Source organism: Micromys minutus, assembly GCF_963924665.1.
Source record: "Micromys minutus genome assembly, chromosome: 11".
NCBI lineage: Eukaryota > Metazoa > Chordata > Mammalia > Rodentia > Muridae > Micromys > Micromys minutus.
Window position 1 is genome coordinate 22,532,225 of NC_137980.1, and position 16,676 is coordinate 22,548,900.

Here is a 16,676-nt window from a genome sequence, read left to right on the forward strand (position 1 = left end):
GAACGCTCATATCCCAATTTTGGCAAAATAAAATTCAACATTATTGAAGAATCTGAATGTTTGATTAGCTGGCTTCATATAATAAGTACTTTATGGATCCCAGCCCAATGCTCAAGCAAACCAGCTGACATGCTTAGAACCGCCACAACTCGGGATGGCATTTCCATAGAACCACAATGGATTTCACAGTCTGTCTTCATTATAGACAGAATGTATATTATTAGTAGATTAAACATAGCCATATATTATATGAAATGTATACATCCAGTGTACAAAAATGATACAAATTTACTTAGTAAGTAGGTCTGTAAAAGTACTGAAATAGTATTTAAACTGACAAAGGTATAATTTAACCAAAGGATGTGACAAATTTTTATTCAGATTAACACATTTAGTGCAACAAACTCAATAGAAAGATTCTATTTTAAACCAATGAAGTATCAACCATTCTTAAAATTCATTCAGTGGTGTTGAAGAGATACTTTTAAAAACCACAATTTCTCATGGGGATAGGATTCAGTGCGGCAATCATGAGTATACATATAAGGTGGTTCAAACTATTACAAATTAAAATCAATGCTCTATTTGTGTAATTCATTGTAATTGAAACAAGTTACTTAAATTAGTATATCAGACATTCAACTGCGTTGTTGCAAAGTCATTCAAAAGAGCACTGTATCAAAACAAATACCGAGTAAATGAAAAAAAAAAGGTAAGGTTTATACTAATATTACTGATTAAACTTGCTCATAAATGACAATGAAATTATCTCATTTTTTTTGAGTAAAACATATAAAAATGTTCTTAATCATCTTAATGATATATGGATAAACATCACCCAAGGAAATATTTCATTAAATGGCACTGACTGCCAGGGACTGATTATCAGGCAAGCAATAAGCATTATAACTCAGTGAATGTCATCACAGGAAGTGATATTGGACAGGAGGGTGTTGAATCCCTGTAATTCCAGGCATTACTGGATGTAACATGATCACAGATTCTCCAGCTGACAGGAATCACAGAAAGTTGGAGGCGATTTTCCAAATATGGCTGACATAGAATAGTGTATATGCAACAGACAGTTTGTTTGGCTCCTGGCTCATGTTGCATATGAGATTGCCCTTCTCTAGACTAGACAATGGAACATGTAATGTTCCATGTATCAACTCAAAGTCTGAATAACATGGGATATTTATGACTTTTTCAATTCTTTTTTTAATATGAAACTTCTGATGAACTTCATTATAATTTCCAATAGTGTTCTTACATATGGCTGTCGATACACAGTCTGTCCCAAGCTACTCAGGAGAAGACGGTCCCTGGAGTGTCTGCCATGGGATATGAATGAAATCATGGCACCTGAGGATAAAAAACATGACCTTCACAACATGTTTTCAGAAGTGTTTTGATCAAAAGATTTCAGACCTCAGATGTAGTGCTTGAGGCCACAAATTTCCAGATATATCCAGGGACTATGACACAGGATGAGTGGAAAGAAATTGTAGAATATAATTCAGTGGATCTCCAGACAGCAAAACCCTTAAAACAGAAACATAGGTGTCAATGTGTGTGATGTTTGTCTGCATAAGAAACGTATTTCATAACTGCCCCATCTTAGATCCTAGCAGCCATGAAGAAGCTGTGTGCTTTCACCGTTTTCTTCTTGCTCTTGGTATTTTCTCTCATCTTGTGCAGTGTGACTGAACCCAGTTGCTTTTGGAGGATACAGAATAATGAAGATAATGAAGAATTTCGTAGTGACTGTGGTTTTCTTCTTTTCCCAAGCAAGCCACTTATAGATGAAAAGTTTTACAATAATGTTATCAGTTTTAGGTAAGTCTAATTTTTGTACTTTAATGTCATAAATTATAAATTTATATCTGTACATATAAACTGTGGGATTCTGTCCTGTTCTTTCCATTGTAGCATGAGGAACCACTGAAAATTGTATAGCACATCAATCATTATTTTAATAGTTTCAAATGTGTCACTGTTTAATTTGGTTTCAGTATAACGTGCTTCAATTTATATAGCTAATAGTAACATATATGCTAATGGCGTGTGGAACAGATGAAAATATTTCATATGGAGAAAAGTTCTCAGTGCTCAGGCATCACTTAAATGTTGGGAAAGAATTAAAAAACTGAGGTATTTATTAAAATGAAACTGGGAAAGTATTTTTACCTAACTAAAAGATAACATCAAAATTGATGTACAAAAAGTCTAAAAGTTAATCTACTTATGTAGTATATTGTATTATTTTATATATTTTGATATGGGTACATGTGTATTAAATTAATTACCATGATTGATAAATATTAATATTTGAAAATAATGTTACACTTTTTACCAAACTTTAAAAATGTAATAATTCTATATATTTTAATTCAGAATACTGTACCTTTCTGGTAGCCCTTCCCAAAGTTCTTTACCCCATCACTTCTTTGAGACTCTGAGAGTGTGTCCATTGAGTTCATAATAGAGAGTCCTCTGCTACATATGTGCCAGGGCCACTGACCAACAAATGTATGCTTTTTGTACTAAGGCTATATGACAATAACAATGAAATTAACATATATGTAATGTTTGACTTCAAAGAATTTTTCGTATTTTATATATATATATGTATATATATGTATATATATATGTATATATGTATATATATATATATACATATATATATATAAATATAATTCTTGCTGATTACATAAATTCTCACATAGAAACATGGATAATGTCTTAATCTTTTTATCAGATATTTTATATATTTCCATTTCAAATGATGTCCCCTCTCTGCTCAAATAATATCACATCCTCCCTCTTATCCCTTCCATGATTATGCTCCCACACTATAGAATCCACTCTTATCTTTTTGCCATGGCATTTCACTTCACTTGGGAAACCATTCTTTATGGGAACAATGGCTTCTCCTCCTAATTCCGCCAGACAATGCCATCTTCTTCTACCTATGCTGCTAGAGCCATGGGTCTCTCCATGTGTCTTCATTAGTTTGTGTTATTCTCTGGACCTCTGGAGGATTGGTTGATTGATATTGTTTTTCTTCCCCTGAGTTTGCAAATCTTTAAGCTCCTTTAGTTCTCTCTCAATCTCCTCCATTTCTGTCCTCTTGCTTAGACCGATGGTTAACAGCAAGCATCCTCATCTATATGAGTATGGCTCAGGCAGAGCCTCTGAGGAGACATCCCTATCAGCAAGCACTTCTTGGCATTAGCAATATCTCTGTGTTCCAGAGATAGCTAAAGTCATCCCTTGTGCTGCAGCTGGGTTGGTAATGTGTAAGAATTGCCCAGGTGGTACTGGTTTTAAAGATATAAAGCTGTCATGGAGAACAGCTATAGTTTGGCAGTATAAGATGCCAGGCAAAACCATTGGTAAAGGTGCAGCCTCAGTTAATAGCCCAGGACTAAATGGGTCATTATAGAAGGTGACTTTTGTCACTATGAAGAGAGCCGATGGGATGCTATTGAGGAAGCCTGGATGCATCAAAAGTTTTTCGTGTTGGAATTGCCAGAACCAAGGAATGACTATGAAGTAAAGTAGCAGCTGTGGAGTGAAGTCAATCAAAGCCTAGAGTTATACTGAGGGCAAAGCTGGAGAAATGACTTAAGGCCTTTGGAAGAAGCCATAAGATAATGTTCAAATCCCAGACATTGGAACTAGAAGCTGTGAAGCTGAAGTTGACTTGGAGACTCCAAGATTGTAAAGATGCCTGATTCAGTGTTATTAGAATTTGAAGACTATTGTGTAGCAATCTTAGTTTATTGGACTGTAATGTAGTCCATGTAATGCATCCAGAGATAAAACAAATATGTATCCATAGTCACAAATATAAAAAATTTCATATCAGAGTGACCTATTTAGGGGAGTTCTTAGGGGGCATTCATCTCTAAATTTCACTAATTTCCCAAGCTTATTTCAAGCAAGGAAGCATTTACATATTTCTTAGCACAAATTTACTGCAATTTAGGGAAATTTTCATGCTTCTAACATCCTCCTTAACCATCCCTATGACTTCTTGTAGAATACCAGCAAGAAGATATGAGTATTTTTTGGTACTGTTTTTTGCAACTGATGAGATCAACAGGAATCCTCATCTTTTATCAAATATGTCTTTGTTCTTCATTATCAACTCTTTCACATGTGAGGATATATTGGGATATATAGATGTACTAAATTCACTGGGAAATAATTCTATGAATTTTCTTAATTATGACTGTGCAATATGGCCAACATGTGAAGTAGATCTTACAGGACCATCTTGGACAGCATCTTTAAAACTGGCAATTCTTTCTAGAAATCCAAAGGTGAGGATGTGTGACACTGGATGAAGTAACAACTTCTAAATCTACTCATAGGTGCCTAGGGAGACAACTTGGTTTACATGGGTTTCTGTGTGCTGTTTTCCATATTTTATATATATTTTATTAAGGATTAAATAATCAGTTCATAGATGTATTGAGGAAATGGATAAATATGTTTTCTAAAAAACTGAAATTTGTTAGGAAAAGTTTAGAATCTAATAGTAACAATACATGATATTTATACTATAATCTTACTATCCTCAATAGGACTCTGAGAAGTAAGTAATGTCATTTGTACATAAGTCAAAATTCCTAACAATTATATTCCTTTTGGGAATGTTTAATTCTCTTTTTACATCATTTAGATTTTCTTTGGACCATTTAATCCCCACATGAGTGACCATGATCAGTTTCCCTATGTCTATCAGATAGCAACAAAGGACACATGTTTGTCCCATTCCATGGTCTCCTTGATGTATCATTTTAGATGGACCTGGATTGGACTGGTCATCTCAGATGATGACCAGGGTATTCAGTTTCTTTCTGACTTGAGAGAAGAAATGCAAAGACATGGAATCTGTTTAGCTTTTGTGAATATGATCCCTGAAAACAAACAGATATACATGGCAAGGAGTAAGATATATGACATACAAATAATGACATCATCAGCAAAGGTTGTCATCATTTATGGTGAAAGAAACTCTACTCTGGAAGTCAGCTTTAGAAGATGGGCCGATTTAGGTGCACAGAAAATCTGGATCACAACCTCACAATGGGATGTCATCACAAATAAAAGAGATTTCAGCCTTGATTTTTTCCATGGGACTCTCACTCTTGCACACCACAATGGTGAGATTAGTTTATTTAGGAATTTTTCACAAACAATTAACACTTCTATATATCCAGTAGACATTTCTCAGTCTATGCTACTGTGGAATTATTTGAATTGTTCAATGTCTAAGAACAACCATAGCAAAATGGACCATTTCACATTCAACAACACTTTGGAATGGTTAGCATGGCACAACTTTGACATGACCCTGAGTGAAGAAGGCTACAATTTGTATAATGCTGTGTATGCTGTGGCCCACACATACCATGAACTATTTCTTCAACAAGTAGAATCTCAGAAAATCACAGAACCAGGAGTTTTCACTGACTGTCGGCAGGTAAAGTCTCTTACATTTCATTATGCTGAGGTTTACAGTGAGACCTTTAAATGACCTCTAGAAACTCATGTATATTTGTTAGAGATTCTTCTCTCAGTGGACAGATTTCTACAGTACAAAACTCCCCAACGGATTGTTTATTGGCTCATGTTTCCTGCACAAAGATAAAAATTTATAGAAGACAATATTTTATATGTGAACATAAGTGAGTTTTGTGGAAATGTGCCTCAACATTTTATCGAATGAGTTCAATATTTTATATAGGAGCCATGAGTTTTCTCATGAAAGCCTTAACTTATTATTTAAGTAGAGTAGTGTTCACAAGAAGTGATACAAGAATTAATAGTCATTGAAAGTAACATTATTTAAAAAACCCAAATGATCAACACAGCACATTTCTTAAGTTTATTATTATTTCATGTATGTAAACTCTATGTGCAAGAATGACCCATTACCACTATTTGTTTCCACAACTTCCAGATATTCTGACTGCCCACTCATTATTACATACATGCCTTCAATTTCTTAAATAATTTTTGCCCATTATGTACACACACACACACATACACACACACACACACACACACACACACATACACACACACACACACACACACACACACACACACACACACACTCACTCACTCACTCATACATGTTACTTTCTATTTGGTAAGCTCTTTAATTACCAACTAGGTATACTGTATTTTCCCACATTTTATAACTATAATATAGCTGTATTCACTGAAAGACATTAAAATTTAGGGAAATATCAATTTTGTATTGCTTTAATTGATATGCATATATAATCATCTTATGATCCATCTCTTTTAGGTTGCTTCAGTGCTAAAGACCAGGGTATTTACTAGTCCAGTTGGAGAACTTGTGAACATGAAACATAGGGAAAATCAGTGTGCGGAGTATGACATTTTCAACATTTGGAATTTTCCTCAAGGCCTTGGATTAAAAGTGAAAATAGGAAGCTATTTTTCTTGTGACCCACAGAGCCAAAAACTTCATATATTGGAAGACTTGGAATGGGCCACAGGAGAAACTTCGGTGTGTACACCACAATTTTCATTCTTTTCTTTTTGATCTATTTTCAAAAACATATTCCTTCTTGTTATTCTCTTCTTTTATTCCAGATTTTATTCCCCTCCTGGTCCATCCCTAACTTCTCCACTTCTCATACCTCCTGCCTGCATCCTTTTCTCCAGGAGGATATCTTCCTCCAACCCCACCAGGTCTTAAGTTCCTTGAGGGTCTCCTGTTTCTTTGTGGTTAGGTGAATCTTCTCTGACTGAACACCACCTGGTAAATCTCTGCTGGATATGTGTATCGGGACTCATATCAGATGGTAAATGCTGTGTGATTGTCCGGTGTCTGAGAGATCTCAGGGGTTATGGTCCTTTGAGACTGATGGTCCTCCTACAGAGTTGTCTTCCTCCTCACTTCCTTCCAGCTAGTCCCCAAATCAGCCACAGGGGTCAGCAGCTTCTGTCCATTGGTTGGATGCAAATATCTGCATCTGACTCTTTCAGCTGTTTCTTGGGACTTTTGAAGGGCAGCCATGTTATCTCCCTTTTTAATGAGTGTTCCATGGCCTCAGTAATAGTGTCAGGGCTTGAGGCCTCCACTTGAGCTGTATCCTAGTTTGAACCTGTGGCTGGACTGTTTCTTCCTCGGGCTCTTCTTCATTTCCATCCCTGCAGTTCTTTGAGACAGGAACAGTTATAGGTCAGAGTTTTGACTGTGGGATGGCTACACATTCTCTCTCTTTATTCTCTGACTTTCTATTGGATATGGGCTCTATAAGTTCCCTTTCCCCTCTGTAGTACATTTTACCTAGAGACCCCTTCGTTGAGAACTTGAAGGTCTCTCACCTCCCTGGTCTCTGGTACATTTTGCAGTGTCCCACTAAATTCCTACCATCTGAGTTTGCCTGTTTCCATTCTTTCTGGAGGCTCTCAGGGCTTCAGCCCTTCCCCCCTCTGAATAGCAGAAAATGTGTTGTTCCCCTCTTCCCCCTTCTATCACATTTCCCTTCCAATTTTCTCTCTCACTCCACTTTTCTGATTGCTTTCTTCTTCCTCCAAAATGTGACTGCTGTTTCCTCACTTGGGCCCTTCAGCTTGTTGACCTTTTTGAGTTCTGTGGACTGTATCTTGGTTATTCCATACTGTTTTGTCTAATAAATTCTTTTATTAATGAGTACATTCCATGAATGTCCTTCTGGTCTGAGTTAACTTACTCAGGATGATATTTTCTAGTTCAATCCATTTGCTCATAAACTCAGGATGCCCTCATGGTTGATAACTGAGTAGTATTTTATTCTGTATATGAACCACATTTTCTGTCTCCATTTTCTGTCTGTAATTACATTACATCCAGTATATGTAATTTTAAAATATGAGGCACTGAAGTTATGGCTGTGTAGTTAAAACCAATCACTGCTGTTGCAATAGACACATCCTCTGTTTACCAGCATCAGAATTTGATAACTCATAACTTCATGTAAATCTAGGTCAAAGTGATCAAAGGCCTCTGGATTCCATGTTCAATTGCACTCCTATGCCTATTTACCCCACAATGCAGAAACAGTTTTATAAAATTTAAATTTGTATGTATGCATATTTAGGTACATATATACATATATAATAAAATGTTAAATTAATTTTTTGATGTATACAAGGTATAGTTTAGAATTATAAATAAAATATTTTATATTTTACATTTTTATTATTTTATTTCTTTTACATTACTAATGCTGTGTCTTTTCTATTCCACACTCTATGAAAACCACAATCAATCTGTCTCCCCTTAACCTTTAAGAGAGTGCTCCCTCACCCTTCCACCCATTCCTATTTCACACCTCTACAATTAACCTTCAATGAGGAATCATACCTGCTAAAGAACAAACACATTCTTTCCCACTGAGTCTAGTCATGGCCGTCCTTTACTATGAATGAAGCAGGGGCCACGGACCACCCTATATGTGTTCTTTGGTTGGTAGCTTAATGGCTGGGAGCTCTGAGTTGTTAGATTACTGGATCGTGTTGTTTTTCCTATGGGGATGCAATCTCCTTCAACTCCTCCAGTCCTTACCCCAACTCTTCTGCTTGGGTCCCCCAGCTGAGACCAAAGGTTAGCTATAAGTATCTACATCTATCTCAGTCTGAAGCTGGTAGAGCCTCTCAGAAGACATTCATATTATAGGGACTTTGTGTATGTGCATGGAATGGATTCTAAGTTGAATGGTTTCTGGATAGCCTGCATTTTGTTCCTGCAATTTCTTTGGGCAGGAAAAATTTTTGCTCAAAATTTTTGATATGGATAGGTGGCCCCATACCTCAACTGGGGTACATGTCTAGCTATTGGGCCTGGTCTCTTCAAGTTCCATCTCCCCACTTTCGGCAAATTCAGCTAATGGCATCCATTGTATCTGGTATTTTCTAGAGGTTCTCTACACCCCCATCCCACACTGCTATAAATTTCTATTCATTTTTCTGAGCCTCTGTGCTTCCTCTTTCTCCCTCAAACCTGATCCTGCCCCCATATTCTATTCCTGTCTCTCCCAGGTTCCTCCCTCCCTACCTCTGCTTCCCAGGATTATTTTGTTCTCCCTACTAAGAAGGCATTAGTCATCCAGTAGTGGGCCTTTCTTCTTGTAAACTTCATATGGTCTGTGAGTTGTATGTTGGATATTATGAACTCTTGGCTTAAGTTTAGCTTAACAGTGAGTACATACCATGCATGTGGTTTTTGTCCCGGTTACCTGACTCAGGATTGTATATTCTAGTGCCATTTTTGCCTAAAAATTCATGGTGACCTTACTTTTAAAACTGAGTAGCATTTCTGTGCAACAGGCCTATCCTTAGTTAGCAGCATGAAAATGTGATAACTCACAACTTCCTATGAATCTGGGTCATAGGAGTCAAAGGTCTTCAGATTCCATATTCTACTGTACTCACATGCCTATTCACCCCACAATAAAAACACATTTATGAAATTTAGAACAATATATGAGTATATTTATATCAAAATTTATAATTTCAATAAACCATAAAATTTTGTGATTCTGTTTGAACATTGTTATAGCCTATTAAGTACAGCATATTGCATTAACAGCCTTGTTTTAAACTTAGAAATAGTCTATTAATTCTATGAGAATCGTATATAACATGCTTTGCTCAAAGTCATCAAAGAATGTTTTTGATCTACCCTACTTTCTCCTCTCAGCCAACTTAGTATTATTATTATTTTATTTTAAATTAAGTGTTATAACCTATGTCACATCAATATTCTATTTGAATTTTACAGCTATAGGAAGGAAACTTTTAAAATCTATATAGCACAAACATTATATACTTAATATTACAAGATGTAGTAAATATTGTCTGACAATTGGTGCACTAGAGGCTTACACAAAATAATAAAGTGCCTGAAGTTGATAAGTGACTTTTCAAGGGAATATATATATATATCTGTTAAGTATATACATAGACATACATATATTAAATTATATAACTACATATAAAACTTGAAAATTAGATACAGATTTGTAAATGTATACCTATACATTTATGTGTGTCATTATACACTTGATATATACATACATTATACATATATATATATCCTCAGGTTCCCACCTCCATGTGTAGTGTGACATGCACTCCTGGATTCAGGAAAATTTATCAGCAACAAACTGCAGACTGCTGCTTTGACTGTGCCCAGTGCCCAGAAAATGAGGTTTCCAATGAGACAGGTACATACTTCTATAAGCAAAACACCTGCGGAATTCAAGTATCTTTGCTTTTTATATTAGAAGTGCAAATTTTCCTAGGTGGAAATGGAGGCCCTAAAATCTATGAGTTTCAGATTTTAATCATTTGATGATACCAACAATTTTGGGCCCTGCAAATTAACCTTCAATATCTTCTACAAACAACTCATTATTTTCACAATATTATGGCCAGTGATTTTATATTTTGCAGAAAACTTTTAGGGGAAGAAATATTTGTAACTCTTTTTTATTATTCCCCTCATTGTGGCTTCAAGTCCGTGTGAGATTAAGTGCTTCAGCTCCTTCTAAGGCCAGAAGCTCCTTCATGGCAGCCCATAGGCAACTGCACATCCCACATATAGTCAACAGCTTTTGGAATAGACCCCTGCTCCAGATATTCCAGAACCCCGTGCACCCAGCTGCATATCTGCTACATAAGATTTGAAAATTCTAGGCCCAGCCTGTGTATATTCTTTTAGAGGTTCAGTCTCCAAGAGTCCCAAACAACCAGTTTAGTTGATTCAGTTGGTGTCCCTGTCGAGATAATATCTTTAAGGGGCTGAAAGTCTTCTTCCTATTCTTCCATTAGGTTTCTAAGTACCATCCAATTATTGGCTGTTGGTGTCTGCATCTGTTTCAGTCAGCTGCTGTGTAGAGCTTCTCAGAGGACAGTCATGGTAGACTCTTGTTTTCCAGCATAACAGATTGTTATTAATAGTGTCAGGAACTGGTACTTGCCCACAGGATGGACCTGTTATTGGGTGGTCTTCCCATCAGTCTGCTCCATTCCAAACCTCTGCATTTCTTCTATGATAAATTATGTGATGAACATTTTGTGGGCGAGTTGGTGTTTCTCTTGCTCCATTGGGGTTTCAGCCTGGCCCTGAGAGGCAGTCTCCCCAGTATTCATATCTCCAGTGGTGTGAGTCACAGCTAAGCACACCTGCATTGGATTTTCTCACCTCCACTATCTCAGGTCTCTGTGTTTATTCTGGAGATTCTCCATAATTCCCCACCACACACTACTGGTTGCAGATTTCCTTTAATTCTCATGGCCACCCTATCCGGCCATCCTGCTTTTTACATTCTAAACAAACTCCCACACTCCCATCCAGATCCTATTTTCCACACAGTTTTCTACTTTCATAAGCTTTCCATGACCATTTTCACCCCTTGCCCCTTCTAAGTGAGTCTCAAACATCCTTGCTTGGGTCATTTTGCCTGTTAAGCGTCCTTGGGTCTGTGAAATGTAGCATAGGATTCCTGTACTTTATAGCTTATATACACACTTAAAAGTGCATATGTACCATGTATATTCTTTTAGGACTTGGTTACTTCATTAGGATAATAAGTTCACGATACATCTATTTGTAAAATTTATTTAAAAATTTGTGATAATTTTGTTTTTCATAGATGAATAGTGTTTTATTGTGCAGATGCACCACATTTACTTTATCAATTCTTTTTTTTTTTTTTTTTTTTTGAGGGATATCTAGGTTGCTAGGTTTGCCAAGGCAGTCCAGCTAACAGAACATATTCCCCACCCAGATAACAGGTTTTTGGATAGCCTCTGTTTTAGTGGCCTAGGACAAAACATGAAGACCAAGCTGCACATATGTGGCATATGTGCAGGGATGTCTATGTCTACCCCTTGTATTATTTGGTTGGAGGTTCTGCCTGTGAGTCTCTTGGACTTCCTATGGAGTTTTTATTTGTTTTGGGGCTCACAATCCTTCCTCCAACTTTTTTGTCCCCAAAGTTTATCCATTGGTTTTGTTTGTGGGTGTCTATCTCTCTGAGTCAGCTGCTGGATGTGGCTGTCAGAGGATATTTACAAAATTTAATCCAAGATCTAGTTATTAGTGTACGTTGTGCCTTCATTTTAAATTCTAATTAAATTCTAAAAGTCTTTAATTCCTGTTTTTGTTTGTCTTTGACCAAGTTATTATTGAGTAGAGCATTGTTTAGCTTTTATGTATATATGGGCTTTTTATGTATTTATTTTATTCTTGTGGTTGTAATTAAAGACCAGTCTTTATTCCTGATGATCTAATAGAATGTATGTGATTATTTTAATCATGTATCAGTTGAGGCCTGCTTTGTTACTTAATAAATGGTTAGTTTGGGAGAAGGTACCATGAGTTTGCTGAGAAGAAGTTATATTCTTTGATTTTAGAATGAAATGTTTTATTTTTTCAAAACTTCTGTTAGTTTTACTGTGTCTCAGTATAGTATCTGTTTCATGATCTGTCTATTGTTGATAGTGGGGTGTTGAAGTCTTCCACTATTATTTTGTGAGGTGAATGTGTGCTTTGAGCTTTAGTTTAATGAACGTAGGTGCCCTTGCTATTGGGACATAGATATTCAGAACTGAGATTTTTATGTTGGTGGGTTTTTTGAGGAGTATTAAGTTTCCTTCTTTATATTTTTTGAGAATTTTTGGTTGAAAGTTGATTTTATTAGCTATTATATTGTCTACTCAAGCTTGTTTCTGGAACAATTTGTTTGGAAAATTGTTTTCCAGGTTTTACTCTGAGGCAGTGTCTGTCGTTGTCCTTAGGTGTGTTTCCTGTATGTAGCAAATTTCTGGGTCCTCATTGTCTAGCCAGTCTGTTAATCTATGTCGTTTTATTTTTGAATTGAGTCCATTCATGATCAAAAGTGTTAGGGATCAATGACTGTTGTTTTATGTTATTTTTGTTTTTAGAGGCTGAATTATGCTTGTGTGATTGTCTTCTTATGTGTTAGTCAAAAGAAGATTACATCTTGCTTTTTCTAGGGTGCAGTTTCCCTCCTTACGTTGAAATGTTCTATTTATTTTATTATGTAGGAATGGATTTGATGACAGATATTGTGAAAATTTGGTTTGGTCATGAAATATTTTGTATTCTTCATCTATGTAAATTGTGAGTTTTTCTAACTATAGTAGCCTGGGCTGGCATTTGTTTTCTCTTAGGATCTACATGACATCTACTCAGGACCTTCTAGATTTCATAATCTCTGTTGAGAAATGGGGTGCGATTGATAGGTCTGCCTTTGTAGGTTACTTCAACTTGTCCCTTATTGCTTTTAATTTCCTTTCTTTATTTTGTGCAGTTGTTGTTCAACTGTTATGTGACAGGAGAAAATTTTTTTCTGGTTGAATCTGTTTGGAGGTCTCTCGTCTTTTTGTACATTTATGAGCATCTCTTTTGTTAGGGAAGTTTTCTTCTATAATTTTGTTGAAGATATTTACTGGCTCTTTAAGTTGGAAATCTTTGCTTTCTTCTATGCCTATTATCCTTAGGTTCCTTAGAACAGCAGTTGTGGACTTATTTGTGTTCACAGGTGTGTAAACACTTCTGTGTGACCAGCTCCTGTGACACAGGACTTGGAGGAACCAAGCTGACTTGGAAGCTTCTTGCTTGAAGGCTAGCTCTCATAGCACCAGAAGATGCTGTTTTGTTCCTCACTAGCAGAAATCCTGCCATGCAAAGATCACTTACTAAGGTCTCTTCCCAGCAGGGCAGGAGTCACTTCTGAGCTTAAGGTCCTCTTCTGAAGGTTAGGAGGCTCAGTCATTGTGGTGACCAGGAAGTGGCACAGCAAGAGTTGGCTGGCATGCTGATGGCATACTGAGTGATTTGGAATGCAAACTTAATATAGTAAGGAGTTCTTTCAGCTAAACTGTGTTTGCACAGTGGGGATATGAAACCTGAAGAGGCCATCTCTTGTATGTAGTCAGGCAGGAACCCCAGTGGTGCCATAGGAACACCAATCCACCCACAAAAATTTCTACCCCAAATTTATCCTACCCACAAGGATAAATGCAGGGATGGAGGATGGAACAGAGACTGAGGGAATTACCAAGCAGTACCTGGTCCAACTGAGCAGTGGAATTCTATAAGCATATTTTACACAAAAAATTCTACACATACTCTATGTATATATTTAATCTTGCTTGATAATTTTAACAAAGTAACTTGACTACAAAATCCATATAAAACTTTTCCCTGGTATCACCATCCAGCTTGGCCCCTGACAAAATCCAGATGCTCAGTAAAGCAATTGTCTTTAGATGAAATATACTTTAAGAGCTTAGATGTCATTAAGGATGAAATGTTTGGTGTCTGCGAATTAGAACACCTGTAAAGTTTTCAGGAATGCACCCAAAAATGTGAAAGTGCTCATCATCAATCACAGCTCATTGAAGAAATATTGCTTTATGCAAAGTATATTTACAATAATAATTTAAAGTTTTTAAGCAATGTTCACATATTGACAAAGGGCACAACCATCAAGGCCAACAAAGTCCATAATGCATTTTATTATCTGACATTGTGAACTATGCCAGAACACTGCAGAGATCTGTGATAGTTTAAAGATAAAGAAATTAAATAATATGATTTTATACATATTATTGTATAAAATGCGTTCTAAAATTTTGTTTCCTTTTTCTTATATAATTAATAAGTATTTTTCGCCTCCATTCTGTAAGGTGGTATGTTTTTCTATCACCAAACACAGGGTAATATAGAACAGCTCTATGTCAGTGGTCCCTACAGCAATAAGGAATGACATAAATACTCAAGATCCAAAGATTTTTGTAGTGTTCTCTTATTAATAAAAATACTTCCTTATCTAGAACATAACTATGGTATGTTATTTGGGGTTTATCTTTTTTGTCAGCAGATATGGAGCAGTGTGTGAGGTGTCCAGATGATGAATATGCAAATTTTGAGCAAACCCACTGCCTCCAAAGAGCTGTGTCATTTCTGGCTTATGAAGATCCACTGGGAATGGCTCTAGGCTGCATGGCCCTGTGCTTCTCTTCCTTCACATTTGTAGTACTAGTCACCTTTGTGAAGAACAAGGATACCCCATTGTGAGATCTAATAACCGAATTCTTAGCTACATCCTCCTCATTTTTCTCATCTTGTGCTTTCTTTGCTCCTTGCTCTTTATTGGTTATCCCACCCAAGCTACCTGCATCCTCCAGCAGACCACATTTGCAGTCTTTTTCACAGGGGCTGTTTCTACAGTGTTGGCCAAAACAATAACTGTGGTCATGGCTTTCAAGCTCACATCTCCAGGAAATCGGATGAGAGGGATGTTGGTAACAGGGGTACCTAACTTGGTCATTCCCATTTGTACCCTAATCCAACTTGTTCTCTGTGGCATCTGGTTGGTAACATCTCCTCCCTTTATTGACAGTGATATACAATCTGAACATGGGAAGACTATCATCATTTGCAACAAAGGCTCGGTCATTGCCTTCCATCTTGTCCTGGGATACTTGGGCTCCTTGGCTCTGGGGAGCTTTGCTGTGGCTTTCTTGGCTAGGAACCTCCCTGACAGATTCAATGAAGCCAAATTCCTAACATTCAGCATGCTGGTGTTCTGCAGTGTGTGGATCACCTTCCTCCCTGTCTACCACAGCACCAGGGGAAAGTTCATGGTAGTTGTGGAGGTCTTCTCCATTTTGTCTTCTAGTGCAGGGTTGCTTGGGTGTATTTTTTTCCCAAAGTGTTATGCTATTTTACTTAGATCAGAATCAAAATTTCTGCGGAAGTAAAAAAATAAACATTATTATTGAAATTATAGTAGTTTAAAAATGTTTGATGGTACTCAACATATCTTACTACTTTGTCTTAAGAAAAATAATACTATATTATAACAAAATGCTAAGTAATATACTAAAATCATAATAACTCATCATTTATTAGTGCTGTCTAATAAAATAGGAAGTACTATGCTCAGTGGAAAATGGGTTCATTCTTGACTACACAAACCTCAACTGTTACAATAGGGAATCTGTGTTGAATAATGGCTGCCATCATGTCGACATGTGTATGGGTGTAAGCCATGTTCTTAAATAATGACTGATATAAAGTGGCACTACTCTTTGTGTACAATGCCACCTCTAGGCAACTTGTCTTGGGAATTTAAAAAAGATTTTAGACAATGTGCACATGAGGCTAGTAATGAGCATTATTCCATGGACATGGATTGGACTCCTGCACATATGTTCTTGACTTGGCTTCATACAAATAACTGTGATCAAGGTACACAGGGAAATCAACACTTTTTTTGTGTTCCATTTTGACTGTAGTGTTTTGTTACAGCAACAGTAACTAAGATATTAGAAAAATTGTAAATTTCCTAATTAGTAATTTGGGATATCATAGATTACTGATTTAATAAAAAGAACCAATTTTGAAAAGAGAAACAAGAATGAATGTTAATAGCCCATGGCACATAGTGATAGCATTGCATATTATTGATGGCCATCACAGAGGAGCTGGATTTTGAGTGGCTTTACAATGTGTTATGAAGATGTTAATAACATCAGATAACATACTAGGAAGAGTACAGTATATGAAAGGACAATGGGGTTCAGATTGTGCTTTAAACATAAGG

At 36.5% G+C, this 16,676-nt stretch overlaps 1 protein-coding gene across 1 annotated transcript; it reads left to right on the forward strand.

Annotated features, from left to right (window-relative positions):
* Positions 1–1,633: 1,633 nt before the first annotated feature.
* Positions 1,634–15,831, forward strand: LOC308427351 (vomeronasal type-2 receptor 116-like; the record flags this gene model as incomplete). The annotated part of the gene is given in 7 exon segments (XM_080925507.1): positions 1,634–1,836; positions 4,046–4,328; positions 4,691–5,494; positions 6,329–6,553; positions 10,136–10,259; positions 14,946–15,137; positions 15,140–15,831. Coding segments are annotated over 7 exon segments (2,523 nt in total).
* Between the last annotated feature and the right edge of the window lie 845 nt (positions 15,832–16,676).